The 20433-nt window shown below is 52.8% G+C and overlaps 2 protein-coding genes across 2 annotated transcripts; both read left to right on the top strand.

Annotated features, from left to right (window-relative positions):
* The first annotated feature begins 7106 nt into the window (after window positions 1–7106).
* Window positions 7107–10643, top strand: LOC34622444 (casein kinase II subunit alpha-2). Its single transcript, XM_026334986.1, has 9 exons — window positions 7107–7139; window positions 7695–8138; window positions 8591–8683; window positions 8896–8975; window positions 9213–9279; window positions 9563–9664; window positions 9826–9898; window positions 10046–10281; window positions 10590–10643. Exons 1-9 carry the CDS (start codon window positions 7107–7109, stop codon window positions 10641–10643), a joined length of 1182 nt encoding a protein of 393 aa, XP_026190771.1.
* A 1820-nt stretch (window positions 10644–12463) lies between these two features.
* LOC34622445 lies at window positions 12464–15776 on the top strand. Its single transcript, XM_026334982.1, is given in 6 exon segments — window positions 12464–12661; window positions 13058–13453; window positions 14024–14166; window positions 14268–14559; window positions 14885–14970; window positions 15080–15776. Coding segments are annotated over 6 exon segments (1812 nt in total).
* Window positions 15777–20433: the final 4657 nt, after the last annotated feature.

Here is a 20433-nt window from a genome sequence, read left to right as displayed (position 1 = left end):
CAGATAGTTTGAGGCGTGTGATGAGTGTAGAAATACACGTAAGTTTAGGCACAGCAGTGTTCTTTAGTTCTCCTGTGTTTATAATAATATGTACGCCGATGGAATACAGATCGTCAGTTCCATGGACTCCATTCACAAATCATAGTAACTGTGCCTATTCATACCTCCTACAGAAGACGGGTCCAAAGGTGTGGTTATGAATAAACAATGGCTATCTTCTACTACTAGTTTGATGGCATTTGCTTTTCACAAGCACACCTCGAAATATCCCGAATACATCGGTTCTCGCCGGTTGGACTGAAACAAAAGTGCCTTGCATAGCAAACCGTGCACAGCAACTGAGGCAAAAAACAATTTGACATCTTTGATAGATATGACATGGTTGTTCATAGCACTATATGAAACTTTCCGTAAGCACTCCGCGCTACATCTTCCTTGCCTAGAGAGGCAGTTATCTACGACGGTTGCATAGCAGGGACACTAGAGTAATTGAACCAGAATATTATTGCAATGTAGTACACTGATACGTACAAATATGCCGTCTTCCAGCACCCACTGTATTACGCTTTGTTAATATGCTCTCTTGGTGTGTCAACATGTGCCACTGTGCTTTGAGGGCCTCCAATACAATACCTTCCAAGTTCGCATACCTCTGCAGTTATCACTGTAGCAAAGTACCCATTATTTTGCTTGAGCGAGCTTGAACATATCCTACATACGTGTCCCCTAGGTGCAATGTCAAAATCCACTTAATACTGAGCCGTCAGCGTTCCAGGAATGCGCCCCATGATCCCTGAATAGTGATGCACCACAAGCGTTGACGCGTTTAAACAGCTTCGCAAGGCTGTCCGTACAAATATTGGGCATTCCAGGTAGCGGTTCCCACAGAGAATATCTCAGGATCCAAAAATGCCCATGAACCTACATCCTGACGCATGGAGGAGAAAGAATGCCTAGATACGATGTAAAGGATACTGCGAAAACTACCGAGGGAAGAGGCACGATATGTCCTGAGAATACTTTAGACCTTGCTTAGAGGTGGCAGAGCAGCCTAGCCTTAACTCAACTAACACCATATCTATAATCTAGAAGCATATGTTGCCTAAGTAGTCCTATGCAGCAGATAACGTAGCGGTGTTTGATGAGCTCATTCGACAATTCAATGATTTGAGCTCTGCTAGCAGAATTCGGCAGAAAAACCTCTAGCGTTGGAAGTTGACGTGGCACCACGTTTGTTATCGTTACAACGCAGGCCGGCCTGCAGGCTAACGTGAACGCAGTAGCTCCAAAACTGGTGGGAAAACATTTTTTATCAGCCTGGAAAATGTTGGTAAATGCAGCGCCAGGGTTTCGTAGCAAGAAACATTTGGCAGTGCAATAAGGTGGAGAAGTACTAGAAACTTTCATTTGTCGGCAGTGGTGGTTCTCGCCATAAACCCTGCAGATAGAGACATGTTACTTGCGCCAAATTTATGGGGAGAGAGTCACTTCACTGATGCATCTATTCATGCAAAAGATATCGTCTTTCTGCATGAATTACTTCAGTCCAAGCTTTAGCTAAGCCCTGACTCGTCTGCCTATGCAGAGGTAAGCTCAACAGTAATTCTCCTAGATTTCAAGGAAGCCTTAAAGGGGGACACTATCCATAGATGAGCATATGAAGAATTGTGATCTTGTTGTTCGTAAAGGCCACACCATAGACAAATGCTGTTTTGGCATTGGCATATTTCGGGTCTAGATAAGGTGTCACTTGCAGTGGCGCTGGCCAGCGATTTAGCAATTAAACGATCGGCCGGTGGGGCTTCCGCGAATGATGGAAATCTATTGATTCAGAGAGCGAATGAAAACATCTTTCGAGTATTTGGCTAAGTGGGACTATTCAAATTGAGATCTAAAGCTTATAAATGTTGAAGCTTGTGCCAGCTGACCCTGGCATAGAGTCCAAGGTGGACCCGAATAGAAAGCCTGGGACGCTCGCCCTCCTCAGTAGCCTCACACAGGCTCCCAACAATGCGCCTCATTCTATTCACGAGAACGAAATCACATTGTCCGGAACTGACACCGCATTAAAAAGCCAAAGAAGTAAAAAGCGGAAATGAGCCCCGCGGAAGCAGGCTGCTTGGCAAGCAGACAAGGCGTATGAGGAAACGGATACTCCCCCACGCACGCTCTGGCCTACAGATGGGGACAATAAGCTATCGAGCGCTGTAAGAGACCCATGTTCAATTTTGCATTGGTACCATTTCGCATCAATGGCCCATAGAAGCTAGCGTTGGGGCCATATTGGGGCCATTTTGACCCACCCTGAGGCAGATAAACAGAACCTTCGCACCAACCCTACTCACCTGCAGCTTCTTCGGCACTATGCAAATACAAATTGGAGTGCTTGACGTGAGTCTCCCCATTTTACTAATTGTGTGTAACATACAGCCGTATATTCATCTTCCTGCTGGTCTTCGCCATTCCTAGCCTACACTGAGGAGCCCCCTCTGATCCGGGTTATTGCTTGCGGCGCGGGGTCAGCAGCCAGCCTTAGGTTAAGGCACTTTAGAGAAATTCTCGCTATCGCACGGAAATGTCCACAAGAAGCTCGCTATATAGGAGCATGTAATTATGGTAAGCGGCCTTGGGATATGTGGTGAGAGCGTGGAGATGTGGCCTTGGTGGATCGGCAGGCCGAACAAGCTGCACAAGAATGTGACCAGACAAAGGTTGCAGCTGGATGGCTAAAAGCATGCAATATTTACTCTCGAAAAATATTCCCTTTCTTGATTTCGTTATGGTGGTTGATACGCTTTGCTTTCTCATTTGCGTTGTTGTCGGGGCTCCATCAGCTTGAGAAGTGGCGATAAGGAGGGAACTTCCGCTGTCGTACGCGCAGTTGGTCCCGACGGACAGGTACTCAACACTTGGTCGTGGAGTTTGGAAGGAAGAAAGGAGGTGTAGGGGGTTAGGTTTACTCATTAGCTTTTGCTATGCTAGCTCTGTTAAGCCAAAAACTAATGGACAACTGCTTGATTGGCTTGTCTATCCATGTATCTTGCAAAGTGTGCATTAAATACTGCACACACAGAAGGAAAGAAAACTCGACAGTAGCCAACAACAAACGAGGGGCTAAACCGACACGGCCGTGGCAGCCTGACGGCTCGTGAACGTCGACGCGCTGAAATGTGTTAGGCTCGTGCTCCGAGACAACAGAAGGCAACGAAAACCTGTAAATAAGATCAGAGTACATATTCGCACATCAGTGCCTCCGCACCTCATCGAGGAATGCTTGCATGCAACTACAGCCAATGCACGCACAACAGTCGCCTTCAGCACCCTTTAGTAGGCGTGTGGGGGAGTGTATAGGCAACATGTCTAAAACTGTCTGCACACAATTACAGATGTAGAGGACACCTCAGGCTAATGAATAGGAACTATTCAGTGGGCGCTGACACATAAAGGCAGGCATTACAGGAAGAAACTGCAATGGATACGGACATTTGTCAAGAATCGCGAGGAGTAGCATTCATGGCCCACCATGAGCTTGTCGCGGACCCTGCCGTGGGCTAACGATACTTCCTCTAAAATGCCTTTGCCCAAGGCTGGCTAATGGCCCCGCGCCGCAGGCAATAACCCGGATCAGATGGGGCCTTCTCAATGTAGGCCAGAAATGGCGAAGACCAGCGGGTAAACGAATATACGAATATATTCTAAATCCATTCAGCATAAGGAAGTAACTTACATCAAGCAGTTTTATTTGTATGCGCATAGTGCCGAGGAAGCTGCAGGTGAGTGGGCTTGGTGCGATGGTTCTGTTTATCTGCCTCAGAGTGGTTCGCAGTTAGTTTTAGTGTGTTGGCGAATCACAAAGATCCTCGCCCGGCAGAATAGACTAGCAAGCTTTGAAATCCTAACTTGTACCACAGTCTCTGGCTTGCACAGGCTGTGTTTTCTCACGTAGATCAACCAAAGGGAGCAGCAACATCAAAAAATCTAGGAACGAAGTTTTAGAAAAAGTGATGTGAGCCGTCGAAATTTCCACCGTTACTGCCATTTGACAAAGGTGATGGCTAGGTCTCGAGTACCTCGAGCCTTGAAAGTCCTGCTTAAAGTCCCCCAGCCGGAATGCAAAATGAAAGAAGCGCCATCATTCTAATAAAGCGAATACTTGCGTGGGCTTACGTACCGCTTTGACCTGAAGCGCACGCACGCCGCAGGCGCTGTAGGTTTTCTTGAAGATTTTGACTGAATTCCAAGATGTCCGTGTAGCCAGCCTTCCAGCCGATGCACTTTCAGTCGGGCCGCTCACAGCATACCTCGGATTACACCATGGTGTACGGGTTCAATATAGAAGCAACATTATAGAATCCGAGGTATGCGGTGAGTTACCATTTGGAAGGTTCGCATGTGGCAACAGCTTGCGCCGTAGAGGCAGATGTGTCGGAAAGCCCTAGGAAGGAGCAACTCCTGGTCCCATCCAACACCGCTAATCTTGTGTATGGTGGCGAGGCAAAGTCGGAGCTTCAACAAGATAAGCCAATATCCCCATAGGTGCGGCCCGAAACAGCAAGTGGCCAGCCTGCTGGTAGCTTGCCATTAACCAGCATACTCGCGAAATCCACTTGTTTTCGCCCATTCCTGCTGTTTTTTCTCTGAAGGATTATTCGAACTTCTCGACACATTAACCGATGCAGAGCTACGTCAACTGGACGCAGAGCCGTGGTCTCATACTGCTCTATTGATCCGCATCACATCATGATGCACAAGTAAAGCACAAATATAATAGACCATGCTAGTGGGACCCAACTCTGGCTTAAAGTGGCATATGACTACAACAGCCTTGCCAGTCCTTGCATTTTTGCAGTCCGTCAACAAGCCTGAGTCTCAAGGACTGAGCTAACGAGTGAGCAGGTAGATTGTACCTGCGCACTGTCTTCTCGGATAGCAAATAGACTTAACATTTAGTAGCAAGTAATGCTAACAATTTTTGATAAATGATATGGCCTTGCATTGGCACAGCAGTAGCCCGTGGTGAGTCTTCCTCAGCGGCTGTATCGTCTGCAGTCCCCCTCACGGTGTTCTAGCGTAAGTTGACGTGTTTCTGTTTATTTAATGCGCTTTCTATACTCATCAACCAGCCTATTTCGCTGGATCCAGTTCCATTATTCAGACTTGTAGGCTTTTTGCATGGACCTCCAGTTCCTGAGTATGTGGCCCAACATGCCACATGAATTGCAGGTGCGTTGTTTGGGGGGCTGTATGAGACGGCCTAGGAGCAGGGGTTCTTTTGCCTTTCGTTTTCTCGTTTACCCTTGATTGTGGTCTAGGGCCGGTGGACACTGCCCAACATGCAGAAAGTAGATATCCCGCCCAGGTTCTTCCTTTCCCACCGAAGACGCGGCAGTTGCGCTGCTCTGCTCTTGAAAGCTCCGGCAGTTAATCTTCAGTAAAAGTCCCACTAGTCGGCTGCGGTTGTGGTCCATCTCCAACCAGCCGATGAATTCTTCGAATACTTGACCATCTTTGCGGGTGATACTTTTCTGGTAGGCATGATCTCATCGACGCATCTATGAACACTTTACTGGCCGGAAAACATACCATTCTACAAGGTATGGAGTTACTGCGTTCACAACAAGCTAAAATCTGCTTCTTTTTCCTCGATATACGTTGTGGCACCGTTAAATTCAATCGCCACAGGCTTTCCTCCAGACCTTGGTAAAAAGTAGATAGTTGAATTTACGAATAAATTGCTTCGGGACAGACAGCCGTTTAAGGGAAGCTTGGCCTTCCATCGCATCCATAGCCAGTAAATTAGCGAAGAATAGCTGCACTGAACCGCGCAGTGCTGCCAATCGCAACGGCGCCTTCGAAGTTTCTGTAGGGGAGCACTAAGTTTTAGTCACCAAACAAGCACAATAAGCAATTATTGAGTACCTCCCCAACGAAAGTTTGCCTTCTCCTACTTGCTATTCTCAATTTTCGAGACGAGGGGAGAGGCACAGGTAGGGTGTGTGAAGGTGCATCCCCTAGGCACTCTTAGCATTCACAGCTAGCTGTCCACATAGTGTCTAGCGCACACACAAAAAAATTGCTGGGTGTTTTTGTTTGGAGCTACAGGTGCGCTGCAGCAATACATGAGATTTTCCGTCAGCTGTCCACACGCTGTTTGCGAAACAGAACTGGTGGAGTGGCAGGTGTTTGAGTGTAGCTAGGCGCGTTTCCCCGGCTCTGGGGGCCTGTGGTGTAGCGAGCGCAGGGAGAAGGAAGGGGGAGAGGGGACCTCTTTGCAGGGTCGCGTGGCGCCTTCCGCTTTATTTGGGCGTGCTAAGATGATAACCAAGGATCGTTTTCTGTGCAACAACAAGCAAGCGACTGCGTGCCAGGAACTGCGCTACGGACTTTGCTACCGACATGGGAGAGGCAGCCCATGAGGAGGGGTCGCGTGCGGAAAGGTAAGCCGGGCAGAGGAGTTTTCCTGCTTGCTCCTCCAAGGGGCTTTGGAGAAGTCTGAGTCGTTCAGTCCCTCAATGGGATACATGCTGGTGTGGGAGAGATGGCAGCAGTCCGAATAGAAGGGTCGGTGGGCAACCACTGCGTGAGATGGAACCGCATGGCGCGCCTGTTAGAGGCTCGTCATTAGGCAGCAGCCGAAGGGGAAGGGTTGCCTCATTCAGCGTGTTGGTGACGAAGAGGGCTTCTGCATGCGCGGCGGAAAGGGGCTGGGCAAGTGGCGCTCGCTGGGTGTGTTCACGGCGTTGGAGGTCCCTTCTTCGACGGATATCTTTTTGTAAATGCACGTCTTTATAATTTGGCCTGAGGTTTAGAGGTTCCTCGTGTCTTGTCGGTGCTGTCGTAGGCCTTAGCTTCGGCTGTAGGGCTTCCGCCGCATGCGTGAGGTACCCTTCACGCACGCCTCCTCTTCACCTGCCAAAAGGGGCTGTTCAAGCGTTTTGGGACTTGACATTCGGTTTCTCAGCTGTATGGTCTTTCTGACACTCTGCAGAGGTTCAGCAGCCGTGGCAACAGCAGCAGGGAGATCGGCAACACAAACCGCAGCAGCAGCAGCTGCACCTTGGGCGCGCCACGGCTCCTCGAGACGTCGGGACCTTAAATCACTGAAAATGAAGTCGAGCGGAGCTTCCGCTGGCTCGACCGTAAGTGTTCACCTATCCCTTTGTACGTCTTGCAGCGGATTCGCGTCAGCACCAGTTCGCAGGGGGGGGATGGGAGGACAGTACTGCAACGCGCAGCACCATCTTTCTCTGCTTCTACGGTTTCCCAGCTTGGAATTAGGGTGTTTGCTTTTGCGCGAGCTCCGGCCGCTCGTGGTGGGGGGTGGAAGGCAGAGCAGGGGCTGTTTGAAGGGATAGCGCAGGCAGAGGGGGAAAACGGAGAGGGGAAAAACGAAGAGGGGAAAAAAGCGAAGAGGGAAGGGCTTGTGGACGGAGTTCGAAGCCGCTGGGTAGAGACGTGTGCTTTGTCTTCGTCTTCGTACACGATTTGATCCAGTGGGGTTGTTGTATCGCTCTTTACGGTCTGTTTTTTCCGGTGTTGGTGTTGTTGCTTGGTTCCTTTTTGCCTGTGCATTTCCTCTCTCCTTCCCCTTCCCCCGTGCACCACCTTTCACTGCCCCAGCTCCTCACACGTCGGACGAGTCGTGCGTGTGCGTCTCCACTCTGCACGCACGCAATGTTCCCATGTGTCTGCAGCCGAATATAGCGCGCTACTACGCAGACGCAAACGCCAATCGACCGCGCGAGTACTGGGACTATGAGAATTTCGTTGTGCGGTGGGGAGCGCCCGACGGCTACGAGGTGATCCGCAAGCTTGGCAGAGGGAAGTACAGCGAAGTGTTCGAGGGTATTTGCGTTGCGAGACCACAAGCCTCCGCAGCAGAAGAGCTGGCAGCTGCAGCGGCAGCAGGGGCGTCTTCGGCAGCCGTGGGAACTGTTGGCGGAGAGGAGCAGCAAAATTCGAATGCCAGGGAGAGCCTGGCCGTTGTTGGACAGCGCTGCGTCATCAAAATCCTCAAGCCGGTGAAGAAAAAAAAGATTCGGAGGGAAGTGAAGATCCTCCAAAATCTCTACGGCGGACCAAACATCATCAAGCTGCTCGATGTTGTGAAGGATCCCCTTAGCCGGACTCCTGCACTGGTAATACGTTCCCTCTGGTCACACGCACAAGCGCTCAAATGCACACATGCACTTACCCAGACACACGAACTAATACATGTCCATATATGCATGCATGCATATATGGATATGCACTTCTAGATACAACTAAGGGCCATGGAAGGCTCTGGAAATATAGCTATGTGGCCTGTCTCGATTTGGGGGCACTTTCGGGAGAAGCGCAGGATGAGGTAAAATTTCTGGGTTCCTTCTTTGCAAGGAAACGGCTGTCGTTCAGAGGCGGAAGCGGCGGACGTGGTGGGAGGGAAGGAGGGAAGGAGGGAGGAAAGGAGGGAAGGAGGGAGGGAGGGAGGGATGTTGGCGATTATGGCAAATTGTAGGCTAAAAGACATGAGGCACTGCTAAAGAGCCTTGAGGGGTGTAGAGGCGTCTGCAGGGTCCAAGGGCATAGGGTGGTATTTTTGTGTGTGCAGATCTTTGAGTACGTGAATAACATTGACTTTAAGACCCTCTATCCAACGCTGAAGGACTATGAAATTCGCTATTACATCTACCAGATCCTGAAGGTGAGTCGGCGGCCTGTAGGAGAAGAGTTTGAGGATCTGCATTAGCAGCGTGACGGGCTGTGTCTTGGCACGAGTCTCTTTAGCGGAGCGGCCCTTGTTAGCACAGCGGAGCTGGCAAAGGCATTAAGGGGGCAGGAAGGACGTACTGGAGAAATTTAAGGATTTTGGTGTATATATGTATGTATATATATATATGTGACTTTTTTTCATAGGCCCTGGATTACTGTCACAGCCAAGGGATCATGCACCGCGATGTGAAGCCACACAACGTTATGATTGATCATGAGAAGCGGTAAATATGCGCAAATGCCGTGTGGTGTGGGGTGTGTGTGGGTAGATGAGCCATTGTTCAAGCGAGCAACCGCTTGAATAATTGCTCATCACTGTCTTCTCTACCCCTCCTGCCCATCCCTCCCCCAGCCGGCGGTTCCCTCTCTTCCCCGTCCCCTCGAGGAGCAAGGTTTACTTCTACAGCGCGAAAGCAGTGCCCCCATCATTTGTTGAGTGCGTGGTGGCTGTGTCTCTGAAGGGAGCTGCGCCTCATAGACTGGGGTCTTGCGGAGTTTTATCATCCTGGTCACGAATACAATGTACGGGTAAGTGCGGATGCAGAATTGCATGCGCATGTGCACTGTAGCGGTGCGCCTCCTATCCTAGCGGGGGGCGGGGGAAGCTGGGAAGGAGGTGAGCAGGAGGGGGAAGGGGGGCGGTGACAGAGGGGAAGTTAGGGGAAACGGTCATGTTCATGGGGTCGCAGAGTAGCCGAGTGGCATGTCGAGCAGCTCGCGTCTGAGAGAAGACTGTTTCACGGCACATTCCACGCCAAACGGACTTGCACAAACGCTCACGTTTCGAGGAGGGGGAAATGCGTTTTTGCAGGTTGCGAGTCGATACTACAAGGGGCCCGAGCTGCTTGTTGACCTCCAGGTTTACGATTACTCTCTCGACATATGGAGCCTTGGATGCATGCTTGCAGGCATTGTAAGCTGGAAACTGTTGGGGTGTTTGTTGCAGAAGGCGGGGGGATGCTCGTTTCTACAAGCCTCCCGCCTTCCAATTCTGCGTCGCGTTTCGGGGAAGGGCGAATTTCGCGAAGGCCCTGAACGCTCCAGTGTGTTGTGTGAGCGGTTTCTGCTCGACAGATTTTCAAGAAGGAGCCTTTCTTCTATGGGCATGACAACTATGACCAGCTCGTCAAAATCGCGAAGGTTCTGGGTGCGTCTTTTTTAGTTAGCAGCGCTTTTCGTAGCGTGCTTCTCTTTTTTTGGCGTAGAGGCTTTCCCTCTCCTGGTAGACCCTTTCTGCACGCTTGTATGTGTGTGCCTGCGTATCTGTGTGGGCATCGGTGTGCGTGTGTATCAGGGACGGACGGGCTCTACGCCTACCTGGAGAAGTACGATTTGGAGCTGGAGAAGAATTTCGCGCAGTTGGTGGGGAAGCATACAAAGAAGCACTGGGGCCGCTTCATTACGCCTGAGAATCAGCACCTTGCAACTCCCGAGGCAGTGGATTTGATTGATCAGATGTTGGTGTATGACCACCAAATGCGGATCCTCCCGAGGGACGCCATGCTGCATCCCTACTTCAGACCTGTTGTTGTAAGCGCGAGCGTTTTTAGCATGCATGCATGCATGCCTCTCCCTCCTTTCCTTGAGAGAGACTCCCTTTCCCCCGCGCCTTCGTAGACGAGAGGCCCTTGGAAGATGCAGTGCCATAATAGGGGTGGCAAAGGCAGCATTATGAGCGCTTGGCGCAACATTCCCTCTTCTTCACTGTGCCACACAACGCATCCGACAGGTCCTTAAGAGCGTCCACAAAGCTTCCCAAGGGTGGTATGGGGTGGCCAACACGAACGGGGGGGGGGTCAGAGATTACTCTTTGTTGTGAAGCCTTTGCTGCTGCGCAGGAGGAAGAGCAACGCAACGCGGCGGCAGCAGCAATAGAGGCTCCTCGGCTGTAAATTCGGAGGGCCTGCGAGGGAGGGGCGCTGGCAGGCCGGTGGGAGTAATACCTAACAGCGGGGTGTGCTTTCTCTCGCTCTCCTCCACTTCCACGAGTTTGACTTGAATGGCTCACGCGGTGTATGCGTTGGTCTCTGGAGATGCGAACTGCGCAGGTGTCTTTGCACGGCGGCAGAGGGAAGAAGCGAAGGGGAACAGAGGGGCAACACTGGATGAAGGGGGGGAGGGGAAAGGGGCCAAGTACTTCTGGCGTACGACACCGTCCGTTATCTTCTCTATGGGTTCGATGAACCTCTAGATCCTGTATACATGCAGTATACACAAATGGCGGTATATACATATATATATATATATCGCACGAGGTCTGGAATTCAGTGCCTGTCAATATTTCGAGGTCCAAACACATGCGAATAGACGTTTACAGAATACATCTGATGAGGCACCTTCACCCTTCGTATATCTCTGAGTATATTTAAATATCCTCATAGGTCTTTTTGGCCTTCTCACGGCTTCTCGACAAGCACTTGCGCGCGTCATCTGTTGAGAGTGCGTTCGGAACGGCAGCACCAGTGCAGGCACAGGTATAGAAACGGCCGGCGCCTCGAATGTTTGAGCGGCAGGTGTTGCTGCTGAACAAACTGCAAAAAGGCCCTAAGAACCTGGGAGACGCGAGGGGAGCTTTGACAGACGCCGTGTGTCTCTCTAAACGCGAACATGCGCTGCAACGCCTTGCTAGCACAGCGTGCTTGTAGCGAGGTCGCACACAGGGGCGTCGGGGCTTCTTTGCAGCCAAGCGCACGCATGCAGGGGTGCAGCCTGTGGTGGCGTGTCGATAGGAAGAGAGAGCGCAGTATGCGTCTGTTGACGGGCGTAGGTGGCGATATATTTCGGTTGCTTGGCAGTCAGCACGCGCGTGCTGCATCGCAGGGGAGCGTATTTGTGGTTAGGGGGATTTTTTCTGGCTGCCGCTGGTCCTAGCGCTTTAAGAAATACGGGGGAACTGCCTATAAAGGCGCCTTCGCGCACTAATGAAGCCAATAGAGCAGTCCAAGTGGCGGCCGCCTGTACGGGCGAGGGGTAGTGCCTTCTCTGCACTAAAAAATGATACTGGGCAGTTTAATTGATGAGAGCCTACGAGTAGCTACAGCAACTTGCGTTTTTTGGGAGTTGTGGCCAGCGCTTGCGCTTGAGGTTGTAAGAGTGTGCTCTATACGGCTGCACACACGCCGAGTGGGGCGTCGCCCTCTTGACTTGAGTCTTAGCCTTGCGGGATTTGAGCCTTTTGCTTAGAAACTCGTATGCCGCATGCATCTGTATATATACATATACAAATGTGGCGCTGAGGGCACGTAGACTACGGCCGAGCACCCTGCCAAGTGGACGGTGGAGGGAGCGACGGCGGACTCCCTGAGAAGCTTCAAGCCCTTGAAACACATCCAAAAGTGCTGCAAGAGAAGGGCTGGGTTCGAAAGTTCCTCAGACAAAAAACAAATAGCCGGGAGGAGTCCATCGGCGCGCGGAGGCAGCATCGTCGGCGTCTGCCAGCACGCACTCGAAGTGCATGCGCCCGACCGAGCGGTCGAGATAGGTCGGTGGCTGAAAGAAGGGTTTTCTCAAGTCAAAATATACTCACTGCGACAGAGGGAGGCGGTGTGTGGTTTGTTTTTTGTTGAGCACTGAGCTGCTAGTCCGTTTGCGCTGGCCGCCGCGGAGGCAACGCCGCCAAGCCGCCTCGCTCACTGCACATATATATATATCTACCCTAACTGCAATTCTGGGTATAGGGGTGAATAGTAAAGAAGCCTAAGGGCGAGGAGCGATGGAGAGCCTCTCTGGGGAGGCCGCGGAATCCCCTGCACATGCGGCTGCTACAGCCCCCTCCCGTCAGTCCGACCCCATAACTGAGCGAACGGCTACATCAGCAGCCGCCGCTCGCTCTGTCTATACCCCTCACCTTTCTGCTGGTGGGGGCACCTCGCTAGTCCAGCCTCCACCGCTGGCTGCAGCGCCTGCAGCGGCCTCTGCGCGTCTGCCTGCAGGAGCTGCAGCTGTGGAAAACACCTCCGATCCTCCAGTTGCATGCGCCTCCGCTGCAATGCATCCTGGCGTGGCTCAACAGCCTCCAGCAGCTTCGCCTCAAGGCCTCCTGGCGCCGTCTCCGTCGCCCTTCCCTCTCAGCTCTCTTCCACTCCACGATCTCCACGATCCCTTGCACCCCCCAACGGTACCCCCTTGCTCCTCCGCATTTACCCTGCAGCCTTCGCTCTCTCGCCAGCTGCGGTAGAGGCCTCTGCCTGCGCTGCCACTCTGCTTCCTCTGCTGCAGCCGCTGAAGAAGCACACAGAAGCTGCGCTAGCGCGCACGCACGCTGCCGCAGACTTCCGAGTTTTCTTTTCTGCGAATTTCGATGCAGCCTCCACCCCCTCCTTGTGGGCTTCCGCGACCTCCGTCCAGCTTCGCAACAAGAGTGGTGGCGGCACCTGTAGCAGCAGCAGAAGAGGAAATTGCAGCCTTGATTAGCGCGCGAGACACCCGAACGGCCGCAAATCTACTCCTTGAAAAACTCAAGGCACGTAGGCGAGGGGCTTTCGACTTCCTGATGCGTTCGCTGTCGAAGCTGCAACCTCCATGGCCGCCTCTGCGCTGTCAAACTGCTGTTGCAATTTCGCGTATTGCCAGTTCGCTTTGCATTTCCTGCACGTACGGGGATGCAATTTTGTGCTTGCAGCAACCGCCTGCGAAAGCTCTAGCGCCCGATGTCTATCTGCGATGGATGGCTATTCGCTACTTCTGCCTTCTGCGACTCCGCGTAAATCTCCTCCTTTCCTCATGCGAGGGCGCACTCCACCTCCCAACTTGAAAATACTCAAGCGTGTTTTTCCCTTGAGTAGGATGTCTGTGCTTGTCGCTTCTGTATATATAGATACATATTTCTTCCTAGATATATATCCCAATATCTTTCTAGATATTTGTATATATCTTTCTAGATATGTATATATATCTGTCTAGACATGTATACATATATCTTTCCAGATATATATGTATCTTTCTAGATATATCTAAATCTGCATTATATATCTATATGTATTTATGGCATGTATAAGGATAATGCATGCGCCAAACTTCTTGGACGTGTTATACACCTGGGTGCCAGGGAAGGGGGACGAGCGGGGTGCCGATGTCTGCGGCCTACCTACAAACTAAAATAATAAGATATGCGAGTATCTTTTTTAGGAAAAGTTTGTGAGCTGGTGCGAAGCTTCCTATGCGCATTTTGGCGTTCCTCTTACTCCTCCCTCACTGGGCTTTGCTCTGAAGCTGTGTGTGCCCCTGCATCCGGTGTTGTTGCAGCCACTTTCCGCTTGTTTGTGTGGCTTAGGATTATGCAGTAGCTGCTGAGGAGGTCGCCTCCCTGGGGGACTTATGCGCGCCTTACTGGCAATACGAGTCGCACCCTCATCTTTACCCCGGACGAAGGCAGGGCAGCTCTCACGGAGCTTAGGGAACCTTGCCTGCAGCAGGGTGGTGTCTGCCCTTCAGTTAGACTTTTAGCAATCGACAGGCGGCAGTTGTGCTCTCCAGCTCATCCGTGGCTTGTGGCGGGTGTGTGTGTGTGTGTTCAGGGGCAGCTTGGTGCCGTTTAGTTTGAGGCTTTTGTTCGCGTTTGGGCCTCACCTTTGGGGATCCTCCGTTGACTCTATTTCGGCGCTTGCATTGCTGCTGCAGCACTGCAAGCAGCAACTGAAGGAAGCGGCGGCGGGGGGGGCAGACGCTGCAGGGATTGCTTCAACTGCAGCAGAGGCAGCTGCAGGTAGTGGTGATCGTCCAACGGATTTGCAGCGGCTGTGGAAGGCCAGACTCCTCAGGACTGGATGCCTCCTCGCCCTCGTTCTCAGCGCTGCCAACTACCCTGAGGTCCTGCTGCTGCTGAGAGAAGTTTTGCTGCAGACGCGGCGTGCTCTGTGTGTGCGCTTCCTATTTCTGCTGATCGCATCATGCGCGGTTTGTCGAAATATTTCTTTGCAGGAGGCGTTGCGGGTGCTGAAGCAGGTCCTCGCACTGGACGCGAAGTCAGCCCCTGCCCTCTCTCTGATGGGCCGGATCGCTCTGAAGGTAGTGTTTTCTAAAGAGGCTCGCTTTTCAGCAGCTAGCCTTTTTTGTAGTTCCTAGCGGTTTCCGTAGGCGTGAAGTGGGGTGGCTATCGCGGGTGGCCTATTGTTACGGTGCGTGCGCTGTGCAGATGGGGTGCACGGACTGTGCGGAGCAGTACTTTTCGTACGCCGACTGCGTGGGGACCCCCGACACCGCCCTTAGCAGCACCAACCAGTGAGGCTTTAAGACTTTGGCCTTTATAGACAGGTGCCGCGCCCTTGTGGTGCAGGAGTCTGGGCTCGAACAATTCGTTTTTCTGGTGTGCGCGGCTTCTGCTCCGCAGCGGTCTGCTCCTCCTATTCAATCGGCGCATTGCGCCGGCCGTAGACGCGTTCGAGGCCGCTGTGCATGCATGCGGATCGTCAAGCCTTGTGTCCCCCTTGTCCGTGGCAGCAATGCCGATGAATGGCTGCGAGGGGCCTCTGGGAAGTCCTACGCCTTCCGCCGCCGAGGGGCGTGATCCTTGGAAGACGGCGTGCGACATGTTCTGCCCGCCTGCGCATGCAGTGTGTTGCAATAACGCGGCAGTCGCCAGATTTTACAGCAAGCGCCTCGCAGATGCGACTGCAGCTCTTGAAGGACTCGTTCACGGAAATCCAGTGAGCAGCGACTCCCCAGCAGGGAAATGGGCAGAAATTTCAGGGCTCGCTGGTCCTTTTGGGGGCCCCTGCCCAGCGCTTCGCCTGCTGTCAGTACACCCGGCAGCAGTGCACAAAGAAGTTCCACATCCCCGTAGCATCGAACGCTGCGTCCTGTGTGCTGCAGGATGGCGTGTTTCCGTCGAGCGTCCGCAACTTGATAACGCTGTACGAGTTCGCAGCCAACAGAGAGTCCTGCCTCGCACTGCTGCAGGACCTCCTGCAAACGGCAGCCCGGGGAGACCCCCAGATACAGCAGCTCTTAACGGGCAACTAGCTTGCGCCACAGCAGAAGCAGCAGCAGCGACTGTTTTTCGAGATCCTCTAATAAAGCCTGGCTAGACGTATCCAATGTGTCCAGATGCACCACTGCATGCAATGCGTCTCTATCTGCGTGTCGAAGTCAGCTCTAACAAACTATTCTACGGGCGGCGCGCGTTCGGGAGAGGGGGGGAGGAGGCGTCTTTGCAGCGTGTTACACTGCGGAACGGAGGTCTCAGAAGTGAAAGATTTTTTGGGGGGGAGGAGGAGGCGCCTTGGTGGCACTGACTAGGCTTCTACGGCGCGCAGCCGACCATCCTGGAAACGGGGAAGGACCGTGATAGGCGTAAGCTTGTAGCCGTAACTCAAGAAGCAGGAACGTACCTCTCCCAAGGGGCCTCCAGCGGCTTTGGGGGGCCCTTGTGCTGCGGGTGGCGCAGCAGGGCCCCCCTTTTTTGTAGGCGGCGCAAGCGGGGTCCAGGGGGCATGGCCTGTGCGAGTGCGGAAGGTGGGAAGTGCCTGGCTGTATCCGCAGGTGTCGGCTTACAGAGCTCGGCCCATCTGCATCAAGCGACATGTGCAGATGCGTGGCAGCCCCCTAGGGTGCGCAAGCTTTAGTGACGTACTGAAGTTTTGCCTCGTCATTCATTCCGGAGAAATTCATGAAGGGGCTGCAGGGGCCTCGATACGTCTGAGGAAGCCGAATGAGGCAGCAGGAGCGGTATGGGAGGGCGTGAGTGTTGGCAGCGTTACACAAGTGCGCGGCATGCAGCCGCACTGCCGTGCCGGAGTTGGCAGAGACACACATGTCTGCCGACTTTGAGAGCCGTGTGTGAGGAGCCCGCAGCACCCGTCACACACACCGTAAAGCGCAAGAAATAGAGGGACGAGCGGGGAGATAGACGCAGAGGCCAGACACAAACAGGCGCACACGGCCGAAAAAGCCGGCATAAAAGTCAAGAAACACAGAGCGCAACGCGACCTCAGGCAGACTACTGCCTTACCAAGGGAGCAGAGCAGACGCCGCGCTTGATGTAAGCCCATCCCTGCGGACAGTTAACTCGCATATCCCTTCGCGGCGCTGAAGCGACAGCAAGCATAAGTAAACGACGCTCTCCATGAAAGAAGACCCCGGCACGTTGCAGGGGCGAGCACTTTCAAAGCAGCCGGCAGACAACAGTGTGAACAGCACCCGACGCTATGTAGCAGCTTTTCCTCATAGCCCAACCCGACCCCTCTCAGCCCCAGCACTAGAACCAGCGACATCGCAACTAATGTGTACTGAGGGATACCTGGCTTGCAAGGCCACTGCGCCTGACAGCGCCACGCGAAGTCCTCCTTCTGCAAGGGCGACGACTCTCGTAGATCCACCGAGCGGCACCTGAGCGAACAGCCCAAATACAGCACAAGCATAGATGGATGCATACATAGATGTACAGGCTACAGCAAGAGAAGCGTATGCTAAGGAAAGGCAGCCAGCCAGCCACGGCTATGCAATAAGGGGCCCGCACAGGGAAGTTGCAAGGGGCCAGTTTCAGCGGGACGAAAATGACTTACGGCCCTTCGTATGCTTCCGGGGGTACGCAAAGGCCTGAGCGCAGGCGTTTAGGCTTTGTTTCGCGTTTAGCGAGCAACACGAGACTACGCATTACCTAAAAACGGAGGGGCTCGGAAAATGTGAGACCGCCAAGATCTGTGCAGCTGAACCCACCGCTGTTTGCGTCGGTTTCATTCCAGTCCATTGGACATGTTGCCGTGTAGTCCCTTCTGTGTTTTTTGCGCTTTGGAGTTTGAGCAGTTTGCAAAGGGGGCTGGACGTACGGACCTGCACTGCCCGATGTACCTGGAATCAGAGGGTTCAAAAAAAATTCAGAGCAGGGTTTGTGGTTTGCTTTACCAGTACTTCTTCAGCCTTTCTTCCGCAAGCACCAGTAATGCTGAATTCAAGATGAAATATGCAACGCAAGACGAGATTTCATGCGCCCAAGCAGGAGGCAGATGATGGAAACTCTGGAGGGCCACAGCAGAAAGAGTCTGGCAGCCCCTTTTTACTTACCGTTATTGATGCGATCGTCACCAGACGCCTCCTTCAGCATTGATGAAATCTTCCCTTCAGCCTACGTGCAGTTGCCTTGAGCGCGTCGCAGCGCGCCTGCATGTCGTGCGCTTACATCCTGTACTGCTCTGCCTAAGACAGTATCAAAATTCTCGGGAAGCGCCTCCTAAAACCCCGGATACAAGTACCAAGGTACATTGTATGACCGCCATCCACAATGTGGGGTTTACGTTTCGCTCCCATACCTCCAGTTCATGACCCGATTTGTTCGGTGTTTTCAAAAACATGGAGAGAAGAGACATAAGAACCTAAATGGAAAGTGCCTCTGCTCCTCTCGACTTTTTTGCAGTATGATGCAAGTACCTGTAAGAGGCTGACAACGACCGCTCATATCATACTTTTTACTCGCGCATGCATATGTCTGATTATATTCTCACCCGCCCACGGGGTTTTGCTTTGCATCGCTCTGGGAGAACCTGTGAACAAGGGCATTCCATTTGGTCCTGGGTCTTTCTGCCACAAATGGCGCTCGGATGTCACTTTCTGCCGAATGCACAGGAATGGCAGCTAAGAAGAGGCAAAGAAGGACGAAAAATTGCATGATTAGGCAAAAAAGAGCACTCATAGAGCCCAGGTATGACAGGTTTCTGCTTATAACAGCTATTACTTTTTTCCATAGTGCATGGCTTCCGCCATGATGTGCGATACACGCTGTATGGACAGCACTCCGTCCACTCCGCGTGGTATCGTCAGGGAACCAGGCTAGAATCGTGCTCCTTTAGTCTATTTAAGACCTATAGTCAAGCTATGTATCCTTGTTGCTATTTTTAAAGGCAAAATTTTCTCGGGGAGAGACCGAAACACACCTCGCAGCAATGCGTCGTGTTGAAGGTGTAGTCCGGGATTGCGCATTGCCGTGTATTGCCCAAACTGTTATCACAGAAAAGAGCAGTTTTACTATAGCACCGTGTACAGATTACTAATTGGTTTTGCTAAAGTACTGAGAAAATAAGCGGGCATGTGCCCGTAGTCAGGAAGCCTGGGAGGGAGAGGGGCCCTGGGCCGACGCACTGAAACACAACAGGAATCCACGTTTCGGGAGGAGTTGAACGAGAATACAATGGCCTTGGAGCCAGAAAAGACAGGCGAAAATATTTAATTCTATCGTCAAAGGCAAAATTCATAGAGCCCGTATTTCGCTTTCGAGACCCACGTGGGCGAGTGTTGGGTATTCTCATCAGTACGGCAGAGGTAGGCGGGGCTGAGGACGGGTGCTCCAGGGCCTCTGGCGCTGGGGTTTAGGGTTTAGGGTACTCTACTTTTGAAAACACGTTCAATAGTGAAGCGCTAATTTGCGAAGGCAGAAACAACAACAGAAGGTCTAGGGTTGCCTAGGATTTGTAGGGCTACGCTTCGCTCCCCTCCGCCGCCAAGAAGAGAGCCAGGCGGCAGCTTCTTTTACCTTTATATTCCTGGGCCTCGAGTGTATCTCCAGCAAGTGAGTGGCATGCATGAATCTGCATGGCGCCCAGCGCTTGCGCGTGCTGTCCTACGGTAGAGACGGCCGCTCAGCACGCCCCTTCAGTGATTGTCGCTCGCGGCGTCTAAACTCCACACCTTAGATCTATCCAGCAAGTTTTGCAGCCTAACCGCCCGCTGTAGAGGGCCTTTGAGGCTCTCCTTCCTGCGAACCGCCTCCTGGGGTTCCCTAGTAGGAGTGGTGCTTGCCGTGGCAGCCAGCGCAGTCGCATGAGTCACTTCCTCTGCACCCCTACGGCGTGCGCCAAAGCTGTAACCCCTCTCCGCTACCTACAGCTGCACGTTAGCCGCCTCGCATGCACGTGCTTAGCGTGCAGCGTTTGTTGCAACTTTTGCACGCTGCATTTCCCGGTTTGCATATATACATATATATGCGCTGCATGCAGCCAAGGAAAATGGCGGAGGGCGCGAGAGGCGACGGGGCACTGCCGCAGATCGACACGGATCTCTACAGCAGGCAAATTGGAGCCTTCGGGATGGAAGCTATGGGGAAGCTCATGCAATTGCGTGTACTGATTACTGGACTCAATGGACAGGGCGTTGAATGCGGTAGGCGACTGCCCCAGCACCTCGCTGCATGGATCCTGGCATGCCGAGAAGTGCAACTCGCTATGACGACCGCATAACTCGTTGTTTCTCACGATAAGCAAAATTGATAAATATATATAGGCGCCCCCCTCTCCCCGTTGGTGCCTCAGAAGTGCCCCCTCCCTTGGGGGCCTGCTTCTCTGACTCTCTGCATCCTTCCTTGCTTTCCTTCTTCCCATATGCGCTATTGTTCGTACTTTGTTTGCATGTACACTAAAAAGGGTCCATGCCATGGCTTCGAGGGGATGCACAACTGCCCCCTCCTCCGCCATGCGTCTCTGCTACCGTCCCTCCCCTTTTTAGAGCCCTCCCTCTCCTCGCAGCTCCGTGCACTGCCCGCTTGTTTTGGGGCTGCATGCGTGTGGCGGCGCCTTCTTCCGGCCGTTGCCGACTGGCTGCACTCCCCATTGCCCCTCGTCGCGACACCCTCCTTCCTGTCTCCACTCGCTCACAATCTGCCTTGAGCAGCCCGTTTCATCCTACGTCTCTCTAGAACTGGAGCGAGGGGACCTCTGCCTGCCGGCTAGCTAAGCCGAAGTGGCCAGCGCGGTCATG

Source organism: Cyclospora cayetanensis, unplaced genomic scaffold, assembly GCF_002999335.1.
Source record: "Cyclospora cayetanensis isolate NF1_C8 unplaced genomic scaffold, CcayRef3 CcayRef3_contig_55, whole genome shotgun sequence".
NCBI lineage: Eukaryota > Apicomplexa > Conoidasida > Eucoccidiorida > Eimeriidae > Cyclospora > Cyclospora cayetanensis.
This window is presented reverse-complemented; position numbering and strand designations above follow the sequence as displayed.

What these genes read in the sequence shown, in the direction of transcription:
- LOC34622444 (XM_026334986.1), top strand. Translation starts at nt 7,107, where the DNA reads ATGAAGTCGAGCGGAGCTTCCGCTGGCTCGACC. An exon ending in ACATCTACCAGATCCTGAAG is followed by an intron (nt 8,684 to 8,895) that starts GTGAGTCGGCGG and finishes TTTTTTTCATAG; the next exon opens with GCCCTGGATTACTGTCACAG. An exon ending in CAAAATCGCGAAGGTTCTGG is followed by an intron (nt 9,899 to 10,045) that starts GTGCGTCTTTTT and finishes CGTGTGTATCAG; the next exon opens with GGACGGACGGGCTCTACGCC.